At 34.2% G+C, this 17,326-nt stretch overlaps 1 protein-coding gene across 3 annotated transcripts in view; it reads right to left on the bottom strand.

Moving 5' to 3' along the window:
- The window catches only part of nwk (nervous wreck), a 179,763-nt gene that overhangs the window by 41,768 nt on the left and 120,669 nt on the right, over positions 1 to 17,326 (bottom strand). For all 3 annotated transcript variants that reach the window (XM_069815116.1, XM_069815127.1, XM_069815134.1), the window contains exons 5-14: positions 15,854 to 15,998; positions 15,647 to 15,771; positions 12,197 to 12,260; positions 10,293 to 10,421; positions 10,002 to 10,124; positions 6,765 to 7,016; positions 5,538 to 5,615; positions 3,791 to 3,842; positions 3,607 to 3,710; positions 123 to 258 (exon numbers count right to left, since the gene is read on the bottom strand). In XM_069815116.1, coding sequence (XP_069671217.1) covers positions 123 to 258; positions 3,607 to 3,710; positions 3,791 to 3,842; positions 5,538 to 5,615; positions 6,765 to 7,016; positions 10,002 to 10,124; positions 10,293 to 10,421; positions 12,197 to 12,260; positions 15,647 to 15,771; positions 15,854 to 15,998 — 1,208 coding nt within the window. The remainder of the gene's footprint in view (positions 1 to 122; positions 259 to 3,606; positions 3,711 to 3,790; positions 3,843 to 5,537; positions 5,616 to 6,764; positions 7,017 to 10,001; positions 10,125 to 10,292; positions 10,422 to 12,196; positions 12,261 to 15,646; positions 15,772 to 15,853; positions 15,999 to 17,326) is intronic.

Below are 17,326 nucleotides of genomic sequence, written 5' to 3'. Positions count from 1 at the left end.
TGAAGTACAGTGAGAGATACAAGCAGGTTTTTTCTAAATACACAATTCATTACTTTCAAAAGTATTTTTGCGTGGGGCCATAATTGAACTGTGAGATAACACGTGTAGCGACCTATACTCACCCCATTCTCCGTCCACCTCTCCTCCTGTACCTTCTTTCTCTTCTTCTGTAGCACCTGATTCACTTCCTTGCTGCTCAGCCACTTCAGATCCCTGCTCAGCGTCACTGTCGTAAAGTGAATCAGATGTGGGGGGCTCCTGTGGACAGTAAAGTTTCTATTCAAATATTTTAACAGACCGTACATTTAAACACGAAATAAAACATAAAAACTCAAGATTCATAAAATATTCTATTGTTTAAGGGGTTACATACACCTTCAATTCTTGAAAATCTGCAGTAAGAAGTTTTATAAATTTTACTCCTCCATATCCTTAAGCCCTATTATGGTGAAAATTTTATATGCTTAATATCTGAAAATTGCTTTCCGGTCTAAATCAGTAGTCGTCAGCACTCGCTGAAATGGGTAAAGGGTAAGTAGTGCAATGTAATATGCTCCGTTGTGCAGCAGGAAGAGGAAGAGAGCATACCTGCCAGCAGCCACGGATACATCATAGTGTAGTCTCTTATCGGCAGATAAGAGATGCTAGCCTAAGGGTGCACTGTGCTGATGACCGTTGGTTTAAACGAAAAAATATTTGCCTACATGAAGAGTTTTTGGAATTGTGAATATTAAAAAGTTTTATTTTGCGATTTCTACCAAACTGCTATTACAAAATTACTCCCAAGATTTTTAATATTTTGTGTAATAATTTTTTTTCGCCTTAAAGTTAATATTCATATTAACAAGCTCGAGCTCAATGGTCGAAATATGTGCACTGCAAGAGAAAGAAAATAATGTTTTCTTCATAAATTTAAATTTTTAAGAAATATTTTATTGAGATTTTTTTAAATTTCTGTTATGGACTGGTTAAAGGTTAAAGATTGAGCTACAGTTTGTCGATCTTACTAAGAAAAAGGGCTATGCAAATGTTCATACAATTACCTAGATTCTAGAAGATTGTGGGAGATATTATTTAAATAATTTTGAAAAATATGGTTTTGAGAAAAAGCAATAAAATGCCGGTATTGCTGACTGGTATTTTGTTTGGTTGGCAGGACATTTTAATACATAACTTAGTCAATTTTATAGGTATCTTAAAATTTATTTTATACATATAAAGCTAAAAGTTCATATTAAATTACTATAAGAAGATTGAGAAATCAATTTTTTTTTTATACTTGAAAGTATATGTTCGAGAAAATGAGCGATACAGATTGCTACCTGATAATGTGTCTGCATGGGAGGTCATTTTAATGTATAACTTGGTAAATTTTACAGATATCAGTATCTTAAAATTTCTTTCACGGATATAAAGCTAAGAGTTCATATTAAATTAATATAAGAAAAATGAAAAATCGTTTTTTTACCCTCGAAGATGTATGTAACCCCATAAGAAGAAATATACATTCAGGAGAATTTTCATTAACTTCATATCATTTTGTGTTTAATACATGTTATCAGATTATGTAATTAATAATAATAGCAATAAGTTACGGTATTTCATTGTTAACTGTTGAATATGTTTATGTAATTTCCTACACAAAATATTAGATAACATTCAAAATACGTACAGTTTTCAACAATGCTGAGTCAGTGTATGAAAAGTAATGCCACTATTTAATTTTAAATTTTGAAGGCATATAAGAGAAAAAGGTAGAAAGTTACACAACGCAGAACTGCTTGCAGAATTGCATTTGAGGGAGGTGGGTTATGATGCTAGGGACTGGATTAATCTTGCTGAGGATAGGGACTGATGACGGGCTTATGTGAGGGCGGCAATGAACCACCAGGTTCCTTAAAAGCCATACGTAAGTAAGTAAGTAAGTAAGTAAGTAAGTAAGTAAGTAAGAAAGTATAGGAGAAAAAGTGCATAGATAGATTATTCACAATTTGCAACCAGGAAAAATAAGGAACTGTAAAAAAAAAAAACCTGACCAGCTTTGAAAATCTAAAATGACTCACTCTCCTAGTTTTTAAAAAGAATCACACAAAATTTCTCTAGTTTGGAAAAATATGTGCATACATGCATGTTGTAGTATGTACATGTGCTATATAGCACATGATAACTAGAAGATAGAAGAACAACAATGTACCGGTAATGAATGTAAATAATTGTACTTCTGTTGATATCTGTCTTCAGTACAGTAAAATTTAGCTTATAGCAACTTGTAACTAACGCACGAAGAAAGAAGTTGACTGTTCGTCATTCACCCATATGAAGGCAGTTATGCAGACAATTTACCAACAGAGTCGTTGCCCAGGTGTGCCATTGTAGACTCGTCTACGCTGTACCTGAGGTAAGATGATGATGATATGATAATGATGATGATGAAGATATGTTGATACAGCGTCGTAAAATAACCTAATAAAATAAAAAAAAATGATGAAGATATGTTGGGATGCCATAGGGGAACCGGAGCTTCTGGAGAAAACCTATGTGTTACCTGGCTTGCCCAGCACAAATTTTAAATTGGGGTGTATGCCAGGGAACAAACCCGGATCCACAGGATTATAAGTCCAGTGCACTAACCACTAGACTGCCGTGGCTGCTATTTTAGGGGTCTTTGACTCTAGAAAACGTATTACAAATATAAAAAATTATTGCAAGAAGAGATTTTAGTGTTTGTTACAAGTATCAGAAGGATACTACAAAATGATGGAAAACTTTTTGTAGATTTAAAAGTTTTTATCAGAAGAACAGATGTTAATTAGTGTTTGTTACAAGCATCAGAAGTGTACTACAAAAATATGGAAAACTTTTTATAGATTTAAAAATACTTATCGGAATAAGAGATGTTATTGTTTGTTACAAGTATCAAAACTGTGGTACAAAAATAAGAAAAAATTTTACAGATTTAAAAATATTTATCGGAATAACAGATATTAGTTATTGTTTGTTACAAATATCAGAACTGTAACACAAGAATACGAAAATCTTTTTACAGATTTAAAAATATTTATCGAAATAAGATATGTTATTGTTTGTTACAAATATCAGAACTGTAATACAAGAATACGAAAATCTTTTTATAGATTTAAAAATATTTATCGAAATAAGAGATTTTATTTAGTCTACTGTTTGTTACAAGCATCAGAATTGTACTACAAAAATGTGAAAAACTGTTTATAGATTTTAAAATATTTATCAGAATAAGAGATGTTAGTTACTGTTTGTTACAAGCATCAGAATTGTACTACAAAAATATGAAAAACTGTTTACAGATTTTAAAATATTTATCGGAATTAGAGATATTGGTACTGTTTGTTACAAGCATCAGAATTGTACTAAAAATATGTGAAAAACTGTTTATAGATTCAAAAATATTTATCAGAATAAGTGATGTTAGTTACTGTTTGTTACAAGCATCAGAATTGTACTACAAAAATGTGGGAAACTGTTTATAGATTAAAAAATATTTATCGGAATAAGATATGTTAGTTATTGTTTGTTACAAGCATCAGAAGTGTGACATAGAGTGTATTTACAATGTTAAGAAAGACTGACCCCTGTTCCAGAGGCATCAGTGCGGATAGAAAGTGAGCTGGCGGAACGGGGCATGTCCTGCACGCTCAGGTTGTCCACCTCTTGCATCCATTCATCCACATTGACTGCAAGCAAGAGAACACAGCTCAGGAGCTACCACCATGGCGTCCTGTATTGCACAAGCACACAACTGCCATGCACTCACCTCCACCGGCTCGCAGACATTCTATCCGAGCCTCTGCTTTCTGCTTTGCTGTCTGCAAATATACACACAAATTAATTAAAGGTCTTCCTCACGACAACCTAAGGGTATACACGTTATCTTTCTACTAACAACCTAAGAGTATACATGTTATCTTCCTATTAACAACCTAAGGGTATACACATTATCTTTCTACTAACAACCTAAGGGTATACACGTTATCTTTCTACTAACAACCTAAGGGTATACACGTTATCTTTCTACTAACAACCTAAGGGTATAGTACGTGTTATCTTTCTACTAACAACCTAAGAGTATACACGTTATCTTTCTACTAACAACCTAAGGGTATAGTACATGTTATCTTTCTACTAACAACCTAAGAGTATACACGTTATCTTTCTACTAACAACCTAAGAGTATACACGTTATCTTTCTATTAACAACCTAAGGGTATAGTACACGTTATCTTTCTACTAACAACCTAAGAGTATACACGTTATCTTTCTACTAACAACCTAAGGGTATAGTACATGTTATCTTTCTACTAACAACCTAAGGGTATACACGTTATCTTTCTACTAACAACCGAAGGGTATACACGTTATCTATCTACTAACAACCTAAGGGTATACACGTTATCTTTCTACTAACAATCTAAGGGTATACATGTTATCTTCCTATTAACAACCTAAGGGTATACACGTTATTTTCTACTAACAACCTAAGGGTATACACGTTATCTTTCTACTAACAATCTAAGGGTATACATGTTATCTTCCTATTAACAACCTAAGGGTATACACGTTATCTTTCTACTAACAACCTAAGGGTATACACGTTATCTTTCTACTAACAACCTAAGGGTATACACGTTATCTTTCTACTAACAACCTAAGGGTATACACGTTATCTTTCTACTAATAATCTAAGGGTATACACGTTATCTTTCTACTAACAACCTAAGGGTATACACATTATCTTTCTACTAACAACCTAAGGGTATACACGTTATCTTTCTACTAATAACCTAAGGGTATACACGTTATCTTTCTACTAACAACCTAAGGGTATAGAACATGTTATCTTTCTACTAACAACCTAAGAGTATACACGTTATCTTTCTACTAACAACCTAAGGGTATAGTACATGTTATCTTTCTACTAACAACCTAAGAGTATACACGTTATCTTTCTACTAACAACCTAAGGGTATAGTACATGTTATCTTTCTACTAACAACCTAAGGGTATACACGTTATCTTTCTACTAACAACCGAAGGGTATACACGTTATCTATCTACTAACAACCTAAGGGTATACACGTTATCTTTCTGCTAACAATCTAAGGGTATACATGTTATCTTCCTACTAACAACCTAAGGGTATACACATTATCTTTCTACTAACAACCTAAGGGCATACATGTTATCTTCCTATTAACAACCTAAGGGTATACACATTATCTTTCTACTAACAACCTAAGGGTATACACGTTATCTTTCTACTAACAACCTAAGGGTATACACGTTATCTTTCTACTAACAACCTAAGGGTATACACGTTATCTTTCTACTAACAATCTAAGGGTATACACGTTATCTTTCTACTAACAAGCTAAGGGTATATGCGTTATCTTTCTACTAACAACCTAAGAGTATACATGTTATCTTCCTACTAACAACCTAAGTGTATACACGTTATCTTCCTACTAACAGCCTAAGTGTATACACGTTATCTTTCTACTAACCTCTGATCTTCGGATTCCAAGTTTAAGCTCCTCAATTTTCGTTTCCAGATCTGGACCATTTTGATCATTTGGATCTATCTGAAACATAATGGAAAATTAACAAGAATTATTCATTGCTGAAGTCATTGTTGTGTGTCTATTCCCACATGAGTATGTATACAGGCTGTGGCGCAACAACAGGGGTTACAAAGTTAAGATTTACCCTCTTCCCCCTAAAAATTTCAAAGAGATATTGAGTTTAACGGAGGGGGGCACTATGGCCCAGCACTGAGACTCTGTTCAGATCTATTGCACTAGCGCTCTGATGACGCATTCCCAAGCCCACAACGGCCAACCACACTAAAGTTCTCTGGTTCAGGTTTAGAGCAGGCAACCCCACTCGTCTCTAGGCCAACCCCCTCCATGCGTCGCCAGCCGGCGTTCGGGGAATGCTACAGAATGATAACGAAATGGAGAAATAGTGACGGAATGATGTAAATGCCTAATCTGGGGAAAAACGGGAAAACCTCGGGAAAAACCTCAACTGCGACCTTGTCCGCCACAAGTGTCATTATGGATTATTTCAATGAAAAAAACATTCCAGACCTCACCGGGAATCGAACCCTGGCCGCCTGCATGACAGTCTGAAGGTCTGACCATTCAGTCACTGCAGAGATTTCAAAGGGATAAATAATATCGTTTTTACTCTTCTAAAATATTAGAGAGGTATGTTGCACAGTTTTACCCTCTTTTTTGCCAAAATTTCAAGATTGTAACTTATAATTTATTCTAATGAGATGAAAAATCTTCAAAGCCACTTTACTATAATAACAAAATGCTGATCTGATGATTGATCTGATGACAATCATTATCATTATGATCTTATTTTTCTACCCTCCTGAGTCCTGAGATCTTAGGTACTTCATACATGATTATGATAAAAGATGCATGTGCAGAGACCCGAAGTATAGTATAACATACCTGCATTTGTGCCCTAACTATAACCTGCAGAATTTTTTCAGCATTTTTTCTCATGTCAGTGATTTTTTTAAGTGTAGAATTATATTGAACTTTAAAAATAAAACAATAAATATCTCAAGATTCAGGAGTGTATACTAAAAGTATTTAAGTGTGAACCATAACAATGATTTCTGCTTAATTACCATACTCTCACCACGGAGATGTTCGACTGTATTAGAATCAAAAACACTTCTGTTTTTCCATCTATGCTGCATCCGCCGACATTACCTTCTGGCCTGAGTCCCTCAGCTGCTGGAAGATCTGCAGTTTCCTCGAGTATTCTCGAGTATTGTTCGTCTCCCGTGCGATGCGGGTCGCCCAGCGTTTGGCCTCTTTGCTGAGACTGACCACAGCTGAGGCATGGTCTGCTGTCACCTTGTCCACGGTGTCGTTGTCGCATGGTTCGAAATCGTATTGTATGTGTTGTTTGAGCACAGGGTAGAACAGGTAGAGACATTGTAGATTGTACTCGCGCGTTAACTGTAAACCAACAACATGCAGTACATATTACCTACATGAAAAAAGCTAAGTCAAGTGTCATTACTTCACTACTGGTACGTGTTGCTTTCTCAAAAGGTTTATTAAGATGCGACTGAGTCAACACATTAAAGTCAATTAAATAGAAACAATAATGAAAGGTCATTAACTAAACTCCTTGAACTTAAGCTGAATCGAGTATCGATATGAAATAATTAGTAGCATCTTCATTGCAAATTACTGAAAGATTACCTCATTCTTAATCACAAGATTATCTCACTTATACCCTGTCTCGACTCACATTTGCTCTCCTGAGCTCATAACAGTAGATAAAAAGGAAGGGAAAAACAAAGAAGAAAATAAGAAATTAAGGTTAAAGGAAGAATGAATGAATGAATGAATGAAATCAATTAATTAAGGAAAGAATAAATGAAAGAATGGATGAATAAAAGCATCAATGGCGAAGCTAAGGTATAAATACTGGGTAGACTGAAAAAAATCTGCTTACTTATATCTTTTTGTAGCTACAGCAGATGTTTCTCGGTTTTTCTACCAAACTGCTTTGTGACACACATAGGCGGAGAGAGAACCTTTTTCTTGGGGAGGAGGGGGGGGGGGCAAAGCAAAACCATAGAATCCCCATATAACGGGATTATGGTGCACACCATTGTCTCAGAGCACTCTGTTATTTCCTACACCAGGAAAATTGAAATTTTCTATTTTATCTTCTTCCATCCATTATTTTAATATGTAAATACAGTTATATTGTCAGACTCCAAAGCAGCTATTCTATCAATCGTCTCTAAACACACACCTTTATCTCAAACAGCAGAAATAACTAAAATGCTCTCTCAATTAATATCACTCAATAAAAGAATTGTATTCCAATGGATACCATCCCATTGTGGAATCCTGGGAAACGAGAATGCGGATGCTTTAGCAAAGAAGGGCAGCACTGCTACTTACAGACCTGTTACTAAATCTACGTATTACTCTGTGAAGAGATTTATTAAATCTACATACTTAGACTTCAACAAACAAAATTTGATAACTCAATCCCAAGGGAAAAAAATGGATCTCTCTGCATCAAAATCCACAGTTAATTCCCGATTTACCACGAAAATCGTCTGTAGCTGCATTTAGATTGGCAACAGGCCATGATTGTTTGGCTAAACACCTGCATAGAATTGGAATATATCAGTCCCCTAACTGCCCATTGTGCAACTCAAACCAAGAAATGGATTCGGAACACCTCAAAATCTGTGCTTCAGTGGCTGGTCATGATAATATCTTTGAAAAATATTGGAGTGCAAGAGGTCAAATGACTTTATTGTCAAACGCCTGGCATTAGAAAACAACAACAACAATATGTAAACACAGCGTTGATCTCCTATCTTTGTAAAACTGTTTCTCTATTTTAATTCTACAAATAATGACCTCAATGGTCTCTCAGTATGAACCGTTTTACACAAAATTAGTATGTAATACACAAACACATATGCACTTTTCATTAAACTAATACTCAACAATGCAGCGCATTCACAGAAAACCAAAATAGTGCGGCGTATTATACTGCTGTTGAGGCTAGCCCAACATCCTGCTTCTGAGTCATAGCGAATCGATTCCCCTTCCTCCCCGCCTTCCGTCAAGCTTGCGAGTGCCTCGCTATGAGACTTCTGCAACAAGTCTCTTGCAGTGGAATGACTGACAACAGTGAATTTAATTAAAGGATCGGCGTGAAAACAAGTGTTACGATACATCGTTATTACGAACTTATATTGTTACTAGAGATAAGAACTCAAATTTTTTGGGTAGGCTAACAAGCAAACATTCTGATGTGGGCAAATGAAAAAGTTATTTTTTTTCTTCCACCGTGTTAATAATGTCAAAAGAAGTGCTTATACAAATTTTGGCCACTCGACCGCAATTACAAGGCCGTCCAGAAAGTGATTTTCCCTGGGGCAGTTTACAGAAAAAAAAAACAAAATTGCATGGAAAGATTTATTGAAACAGATACAGCAATTGTTGAGCTATTTGTCAACCTATCCCCCACTGGAATTGAGACATTTGTCATACCATGGGATCAATTTTTGTATCCTTGTGTCGTAGAAGTCAGCCGCCTGGGATCAGAACCAGCGTCTGACAGCTGTCTGCACCTCTTTGTCGATCCCATGACACGACAAATATCTCAATTCCGGTGAGGAATATGTTGAAAAATAGCTAAACAATTGCTGTATCTATTCCAATAAATTTTTCCAATGAAATTGTGTTTTTTTTTTATTTTAATGGCCCCTGACGAACTTATTGCGGTCAAGTAGCCAAAATTTCCAAAAGCACTTATTTTGACATTATTAACATGGTGAAAGAAAAAAATTTAACCTTTTTAACTGCCCCCATCAGAATGTTTGCTTTTAAGTCTCAAACGCCTCTGAAGAGCTACGCCACTGATGAATGAACGAATGATAAAACAAAAGCACGGATGATTGGATGTATGATGGATGAATAAATGAATGAATGATTTAATTAATTTGAAGGAAAGAATTAACAAATGAATGAAAGAATAAATAATGAAAGCGTGGATGGATGAAATAATTAATTAATTCATCAATTATTAAAAATAAACAGATAGAAAGAAAGAAGAAACGAAAAAAGAAAAAGAAAATAAATAAATAAAAATGTAAATAAATAACGATATAAAGAAAGCAAAGTAAAAAAAGAAATAGAACGAAAGAAAGGAAGGAAGAAATAAATGGAAGACAAAACGAATGGAAGTTCGAAAGAGAGGAAATTAATATGAATGAAAAAGTAAGGAACAATGAAAGAAACAAAGACTGAATAAGAAAACAGAATGAATGGAAGGCACACAGAAAGAAAGGAAGGAAGAAAGAACAGGAAAAAGAATAGGATGAGACAAAATAATAGAAAAAAGTGAAAGAGAAAAATTAAAGAGAAAGAAGGAAAGTAAAGAGAAAGTAATTGCATACTCACTTGCTGGGCTTGGTCCCGGATCCTTGTAAATGAGGTTTGTGTAGCTGAACACGTGAGCAGTTCTGTACGTCCAATCAGCATGAGGTACTCAGCTACCTTTTCATATACACTATTCTCCATCATCTGTGAAGCATTAATAAAAATATTTCAAGATGAGTAACATCGAAACTCGGAAATTAATTATAGATACAGAAAATATCCTTCTATTGATCGAAGAATTCGTTTTAGAGATACATTTCTGTACTCAGGATCAAAGCTCCAACCAAGCTTAGCTACAGTAAATCAGATTACCTGCATGGTAGACTGGAGATCAACAACAAAATAGCGCGTCTGGTGTGCATTGGCAGCTGCTAGACTCAGAAGATAGTCATTTCGTGCGCCAGTAGACTTCTCTTCCAAGGCTTCCCGCTTTGATGTCACCTGCAGAAGATTAAGATGGGGTGACAGAATTAACTCAGCAAACATTGTAGACCCATTCTGGGAGATAAATCTTAATAATCTGGCAAATAGGAAAATTAGTGACAAATTCGTATTTCTTAGATATACGGGTACTTACTTACTTATGGCTTTTAAGGAACCTGGAGGTTCATTTCCATCCTCACATAAGCCTGCCATCGGTCCCTATCCTCAGCAGGATAGATATACTGGTACTATATTTATATATTTGTTTATTTATTTATTTATTATATTTTTATTAATTTATTTATTTACTTTTATTTATTTATTTATTTATCTATCTATCCATTTTGAATCTTGCGTACACTACTTTTAACACTTGAATATAAGTAACTTAGGCTCTGAGGATGGTGTGGTGAAGCACCGAAACAGCTGTAAGCCGCACAGACTTACATAATTAGCACGAGTAAGTCTGCTAGTTAATCAATTACTTATATTTATTTATTTACTTACTTTTATTTGTTTACTTATTTACTTAGGTACTGTTATTTATTTATTTACTTTTATTTATTTCTTTCTTTATTATATTTTTATTCATTTATTTACTTACTTTTATTTATTTACTTATTTAATTACTTATTTAGTTATTTATTTATTTATTTATTTATTTATTTATTTATTTATTTATTTATTTATTTATTTATTTATTTATTTATTTATTTATTTAACTTATTTAGCCTATTTATTTGCTAATTTATACATATAGGCTACAGACGTGAGCTTACTGATTGCTTGTGAAGGGATGTTGATGGCTATTATTATTATTATTATTATTATTATTATTATTATTATTATTATTATTACCCTCTTCTTCTTCTTCTTCTTCTTCTTCTTCTTCTTCTTCTTCTTCTTCTTCCAATCAAATATGAAACCATGTGATGTGTTACGATCTCCGATCTCATGTCATCTTTTAGCCGAACATTCAATAGATCTCTTCCTTCTGGGATGATATCGCACCATCTCCTTGGGGATTCTTCCTCTATTCATTCTTTCAACATGGTCGCTCCAATGTATCCTTAGTTTTCCAATATACTCTAACACTGACTCTATCTCTTGTTATTCCAAGATTTCTGTATTGTTTGTTTTGCTTTTATTAATATCAATTATTTATTATTATTATTATTATTATTATTATTATTATTATTATTATTATTATTATTATTATTATTATTATTGTAATGGTGGTGGTGGTATGAGAACAAGAAAGAAGAAGAATTATTAGTCAGTTGGTTCCATAGAAAATGGGGTGAATCCATTTGTGTATAACAATTCTTGTGCTTTTCGCTTGGGTAATATTTATTATATAGTGATTTCAATCAAATTATCTTTATAGTACAAAGCGTTTTGTTTTCTTCGCCATAACACTGAAGAAGAAACTTCAAACATTTCGTTTACATAACGATTCTGTATTCAGGGAAAGCAGGAAAAAAGGAGCACATCTGTTGAATCTGATGCCAAAAGCTATTCGCCAGGATTTGAAAATAACGTTAAGTAATTGAAGTTATTAAGGTTCAGTTCTGAAGAAGATCTTGGTAAAGGATCTACAGAATGATAAGCTCCTCACTCCATGTATTTTCTAACGATGAAGGCGATACATAGATAAAAATGGTGCATGTTTCTGTGTCTATGGTACAGTACAAAAACCCAAAAATATTCTACCATGTTCAACACCATAAAAGTCTAAAATCATGCTATATTTCTCTATATAAAAAAAATGAAATGAATATTTGACTGTTTACCTTAGCACTGTTTTTTTGTAATGAAGTGATTGATTGGAAGAAAGAACCCTTCTTCTTTTTTAGTCTGAAATTAAGAACAGAGGGAGATCAGTAAAACTGAAATTGTAACAGGACTTAAAGTATAAACTTTATGAAAAATTTTATAAGTTATTCTTTGATTCTATATGAATAAAATTACTGTTCAGAAAAAAAAAGAAAATTCTTTAAGAAAGCATAAAAATAAAGTAAGAAAAAGCAGAAAGGATTATCCGTCTTTTTTATTAACCATTCCTCCCTTCTATTTCTTTACAACGGATAATCGAGATTCTACTGTAATTCAATTTATAAGCAGAAACTGCTAAATTGGATAATTAGGTACAGGATCTTTCAACCGTGCCCTCTTGGAAATAAGTGATCTCAATTTTCTCATTTTCTGTTAAGAATAATGATATAGTTTCATGTTCATTTCATCAATAAACATTTTTTTTTGTACTCCAGCATTATAAACAGTCTTTATCGTTAGTGAAAATCATGCACAATGTGTCACATTATTGCCTTAAAATATTACCATGCCAACTAAAACGTCACGACTTCTATTATTACGGCATAACTTGTGCCATAAAATTAGCATTATGAAACGATTTGCCATGCTATACTAGGTGTTCATTTCAAAGTGTGTCATGACATCACTGTTGTTGAGTCACCGATTTGAAGTGAGTTTCAGCTTATATGTCAGCGAAGTTGCCTATTATTCAAGGCGTTCAATCTGAACTTGAGAACGTGTATGGTATAACTTGAACGTCGTAGCAACAGATGGCGGTCTGTACGCTCTGTGTGCTACCATAACCTCTTTCGAACTGTGATTTGCGCGGGCAAGTCGTACACAGGGTATTTGTTATCATCGGTTGCGTACGGCAACATTCCACAACACAAATCAAATGCTCCGTGTCCATGTTGACCGTCGAAGTTAATGTCAACAAATATGTAAGTAATAGTCTTAACCCTCTCCCCATATCCCGACAGTACGTGTTTCCAAACAGTTCACATTCCTGCCACTACCGGCATTACCGTACGTATCGGTACATACTCTTCAGAATGAATGCCGTACCGGTACTTGCTAGGAAACTTCTCTGGCTCATAGGTAATACGCCTCTGCGGAAGTATAGGAAGATTGAATTCTCTAGGCTCATCGGCTAGCCACATGATGCATACAGCGAGCCATGACACTCTTTGAACTGAACACCCAGTAATATTTAATGCATCATTGTTGTCATAGCAACCTCTTTCTTCATAGATCATGATATCAGACTACCCATCATTACAAATCTGATGTTATTTCTTTATTAATTGTTTTATAATGCTGTTGTATGAAAAAATAGCGTACCAGTATGAAACACGTTTATAATGTTATACAGTTATTGCATTCGTCAAAATTAGAAAACATCCTTCACTTGTTCCCTAAAAATTGACTTGTGGCATAACGTATAACATTATGAACTTGTTTCATAATATACCTACTATTTCATAACACAGGGACTTACAAAATATATCAACAAGAGAATTGTTACCATAGTAACCAAAACCATAGTACTTCTGTACAAAATAAGATATTCTTAACAGAAAATGTTTTTTTTATGTCTCTCACCTATTCATATTCTATAATTTCGTTTCTATTCTATTCCTAGTTGATGAGAAATAGGCAAGAAAACTACAATAGGGAGTCATTAAAAATGTTTTCGATAACGTCATAACTTTCACAACAATAGCCAAAAAAAAAAGTTTGTTTCCATATAAATTATTCCTTTCTAAATACAATATTGGACGTGTCTGAGTTTTTTTGTGCAAAATACCTTCATTCGAATTCAGTGGCGTAGCCAGACTAATTATTTTGGGTGGGCCACATATGCAGGGTTTAGAAAGTACCTATCCATCTCCTGGCAATGCCGCTGCCGTCAACTCTCTTGAAACTCATTCTCGAAAGTCTTATTAAATAACATGCAAAATTATGATAAACAATCATACAAGGCATACCTATACAAATGCTTCATAAGGTGAACTGGAGCTGTCGAGATTTCCTAGCAACGAATCTGTCGATCGCTGATGATGGGTCCTTCAACAAATCCCAATGGATAGAATTGCTAGATTACAAAGCCTTGTGCTTGACATGATTGTCGAATGTTTCTTCGTTTCAGAGCTTTGAATAGTTTTATATCATTGCCTTAATGAAGGACGAACATTTACTAATATCCATTTTTGGAGACTGAGCTGCTTCTGATAATGAATTTGCAAGAGCAAGAATATCGTCTGAACATACCAAATACAATAAGATGTCAAATTTTTCTAGCTGAAGTAACAATTTTTTAGGCCCAACCCAACACAGTTAAGGGGAGAGGATGGTATTTTTGATGAAAAATGACTAAATTTTCAAAAAAAAAAAATCTTTAGAATACTCTGTGATATGTGTGGCTCGCCATTTTTAAACTCCCTGCATTATGGATTTTTAAATCACTCGCCCACTTTTATTGTTGTTTCCGGTAAATTAAATTAAAAAAAATGTTTTTTTTCTTTAAAATACCCTTTGATATATGTGGAATGCATTGCATAACATTTTGTGGGTATTTGCGCCTTTATCGGATGTTGAGACGTCATTTTTAAACTTCCTGCACTATGGATTTTTAAATCACACGCCTGCTTTTATCGGTTTCCAGTAACTTCATTTTTTTTTTTTTGCTACATTGCCACACAAAATCGATATAATTTCTGAACTATTAAAGATACTTGCAAGAAATTTAGAACACACATTCTTTAAACTATTAGGAAACTTTTCTCTGTAACAGAATTTTGTTAATTGATTTCATTTTAGAAATACGTCCGTTTGTTTGCAAGAAAGGAAATCACAAAATTGTTACTAAATTTTAATTGTTTATTTTACAAACGTAGGGACTAATATCAAAATTCTGTTACAGACAGTTTGTAGAACATACTTTTGCAAATACATTGCAAAAACTGTTTGAATCTGTCTTTAAAAACGGTTTAGATATATCGGTTTTAGTACAATCCTGCATTGGGTATTTTTTTTTTTTCAAAATATCTTTATTTGGTTGAGTTTCCACAGCTATGAGCTCTCTACATACAGAAAATTAATAATTTACACGAAATAGGAAAAAAGTTTAAAAAAATACCATCCTCTCCCCTTAAATTGGCTCTTAAAGAAATGAACGCATTTTTGACTTCTTACCTTAATGCTATCGACTATAACTATTGCTCTGGATCTATGATTTAGTTTTAATGTTGAGTATTTTCCATTTAAAAAACGCAAAAATGCGCATATTTTTTGGGTGAGCCTGAGGCCACCTGGCCCACCCACTGGCTACGCCACTGCATTCGATTTTAATTGAATTATGCGTTTCTTTTTAAAACCCTGTATAACACAATGTTTCCAAATAATTACTTTGATGCAATTGAACTTACTTTTCCTCCTTGTCTCTCACGTCATGCGCACTGTGTTCTTCATCGAAGTAGAGCTTTTTGGTTTTGTCAATATCCTGGACGCATGTCTGAAGCTCTTTCTGTATCACCACAAGCTGTTCTACAGACTGAAAGTAACATACTCGTTAAATTTACGCTCAGTGATATAATTGTTGTCATTTTTCCCCTACCTTAATAACCCTCACCTACCTTCCGTGCTGACTGTACTTTGTGTGATTTCAGAATTTTGGCATCATCTGCAATTTGTTGGTGGAATACTTCGACTGCTGCTAAGCGTGCACGGGCGAGCTTCTCGTTCTCTTCCAGAACTGTACGCCATACATTCCACATGTTCCTGAAATAATACCACAATTTCTTATACGTGCACTTGCATCCTGACCCATTATACTTATTCTAAAGTCGACGGCATTTGGGAAGGCGGTCGTCTGCTATATGCGCCGTAGCATTTCTGGTATGTGACGTCACAAGCTCGCACAGTATAACCAATCGGAATCAATATGTAACAAGTGCTTCCCGTGTTCGTTTGTTCACGTGAGATTGTTTCAATACATTGAATAAGTAACAAATGACAAACGATAAACAATCTCCTAGCAACGCAGTGTTGCGATAACGAACAAAAACGCTACGAACTTATGCATCAACGTAAAAATAATATAATTGACCCTCCCAAATACTAACATTGTAACTCAATTTTTTATGGTTTTGAGTTATGGCCCATTCACAATGAAAAGTAAACATGAACACAGAAGTTTGCGCCTAGGCTACCAAATGGGATCATTCACAATGATTCACATAAGCATTGACATAAACATTACCGTAAGACGTTAACATGAAAGTTTGCAAACTCCAAAATTTCATGCTTATGCTTACGTGATTTGCAAACAGAACACAATCGTGGAGCGCTGAATAGGATACGACAGAATATGAGGAAATGGCGTCGTTGTTATGTTTCCATGGTTACTGAGTATGTTTTCTGTTATGTGTATGTTCCCATCGTGAATGCTTTTGATTTTACCGTAACGTTTATATTCTTAAGTCAGCGCTTACGTTATGTTTAATTTTCATTGTGAATGAGCCTTTACGCTAGTTAATATGGGCTTAAATTGTTTCTTTTTTCTTCCAGTACTATCATTGTAGCTCTAAACCTTACCAATCATATGTAAAATCTTATTGTTACTATCTGTATACACTGATTTACACGATCATTTTAAAACTTACTTTGCTTCTCCTGAAAAATGGAAGAAAGTGAGTTACAATATTAATACCTGTGAGGGTCGTAATGTATATTTTTATAGACGAACCCCTTAGATTACGGTACCTGAAAAAGGTGCTGGAACTGGAGTAAAATGCCTTCTTTCTTCAGTTTACCATAACGTTGGTCCATATTAAACAAATTTTATGGAGAAATAACAGCTACCTACATAGCTTTACAGAATCTGTTATATAGGATAAATTACAGAACGTTGTAATTCTGTCAGATTCACGAGCCGCCATATTGTTGGGTCAACTACTTAAAAAATCATCAAAATCCAAAATTTTAGAAAAATAATAATTTATAAATCATTCAATCAATTTAAAAAGGATCATTATTATACATAGATCCCCTCACATTGTAATACCGTGTGCATGGCAATTAAATAGCAGATGTCCTCGTAAAAATAA

The sequence above is a fragment of the Periplaneta americana genome, chromosome 2, assembly GCF_040183065.1.
Source record: "Periplaneta americana isolate PAMFEO1 chromosome 2, P.americana_PAMFEO1_priV1, whole genome shotgun sequence".
Classification (NCBI taxonomy): domain Eukaryota; kingdom Metazoa; phylum Arthropoda; class Insecta; order Blattodea; family Blattidae; genus Periplaneta; species Periplaneta americana.
This window is presented reverse-complemented; position numbering and strand designations above follow the sequence as displayed.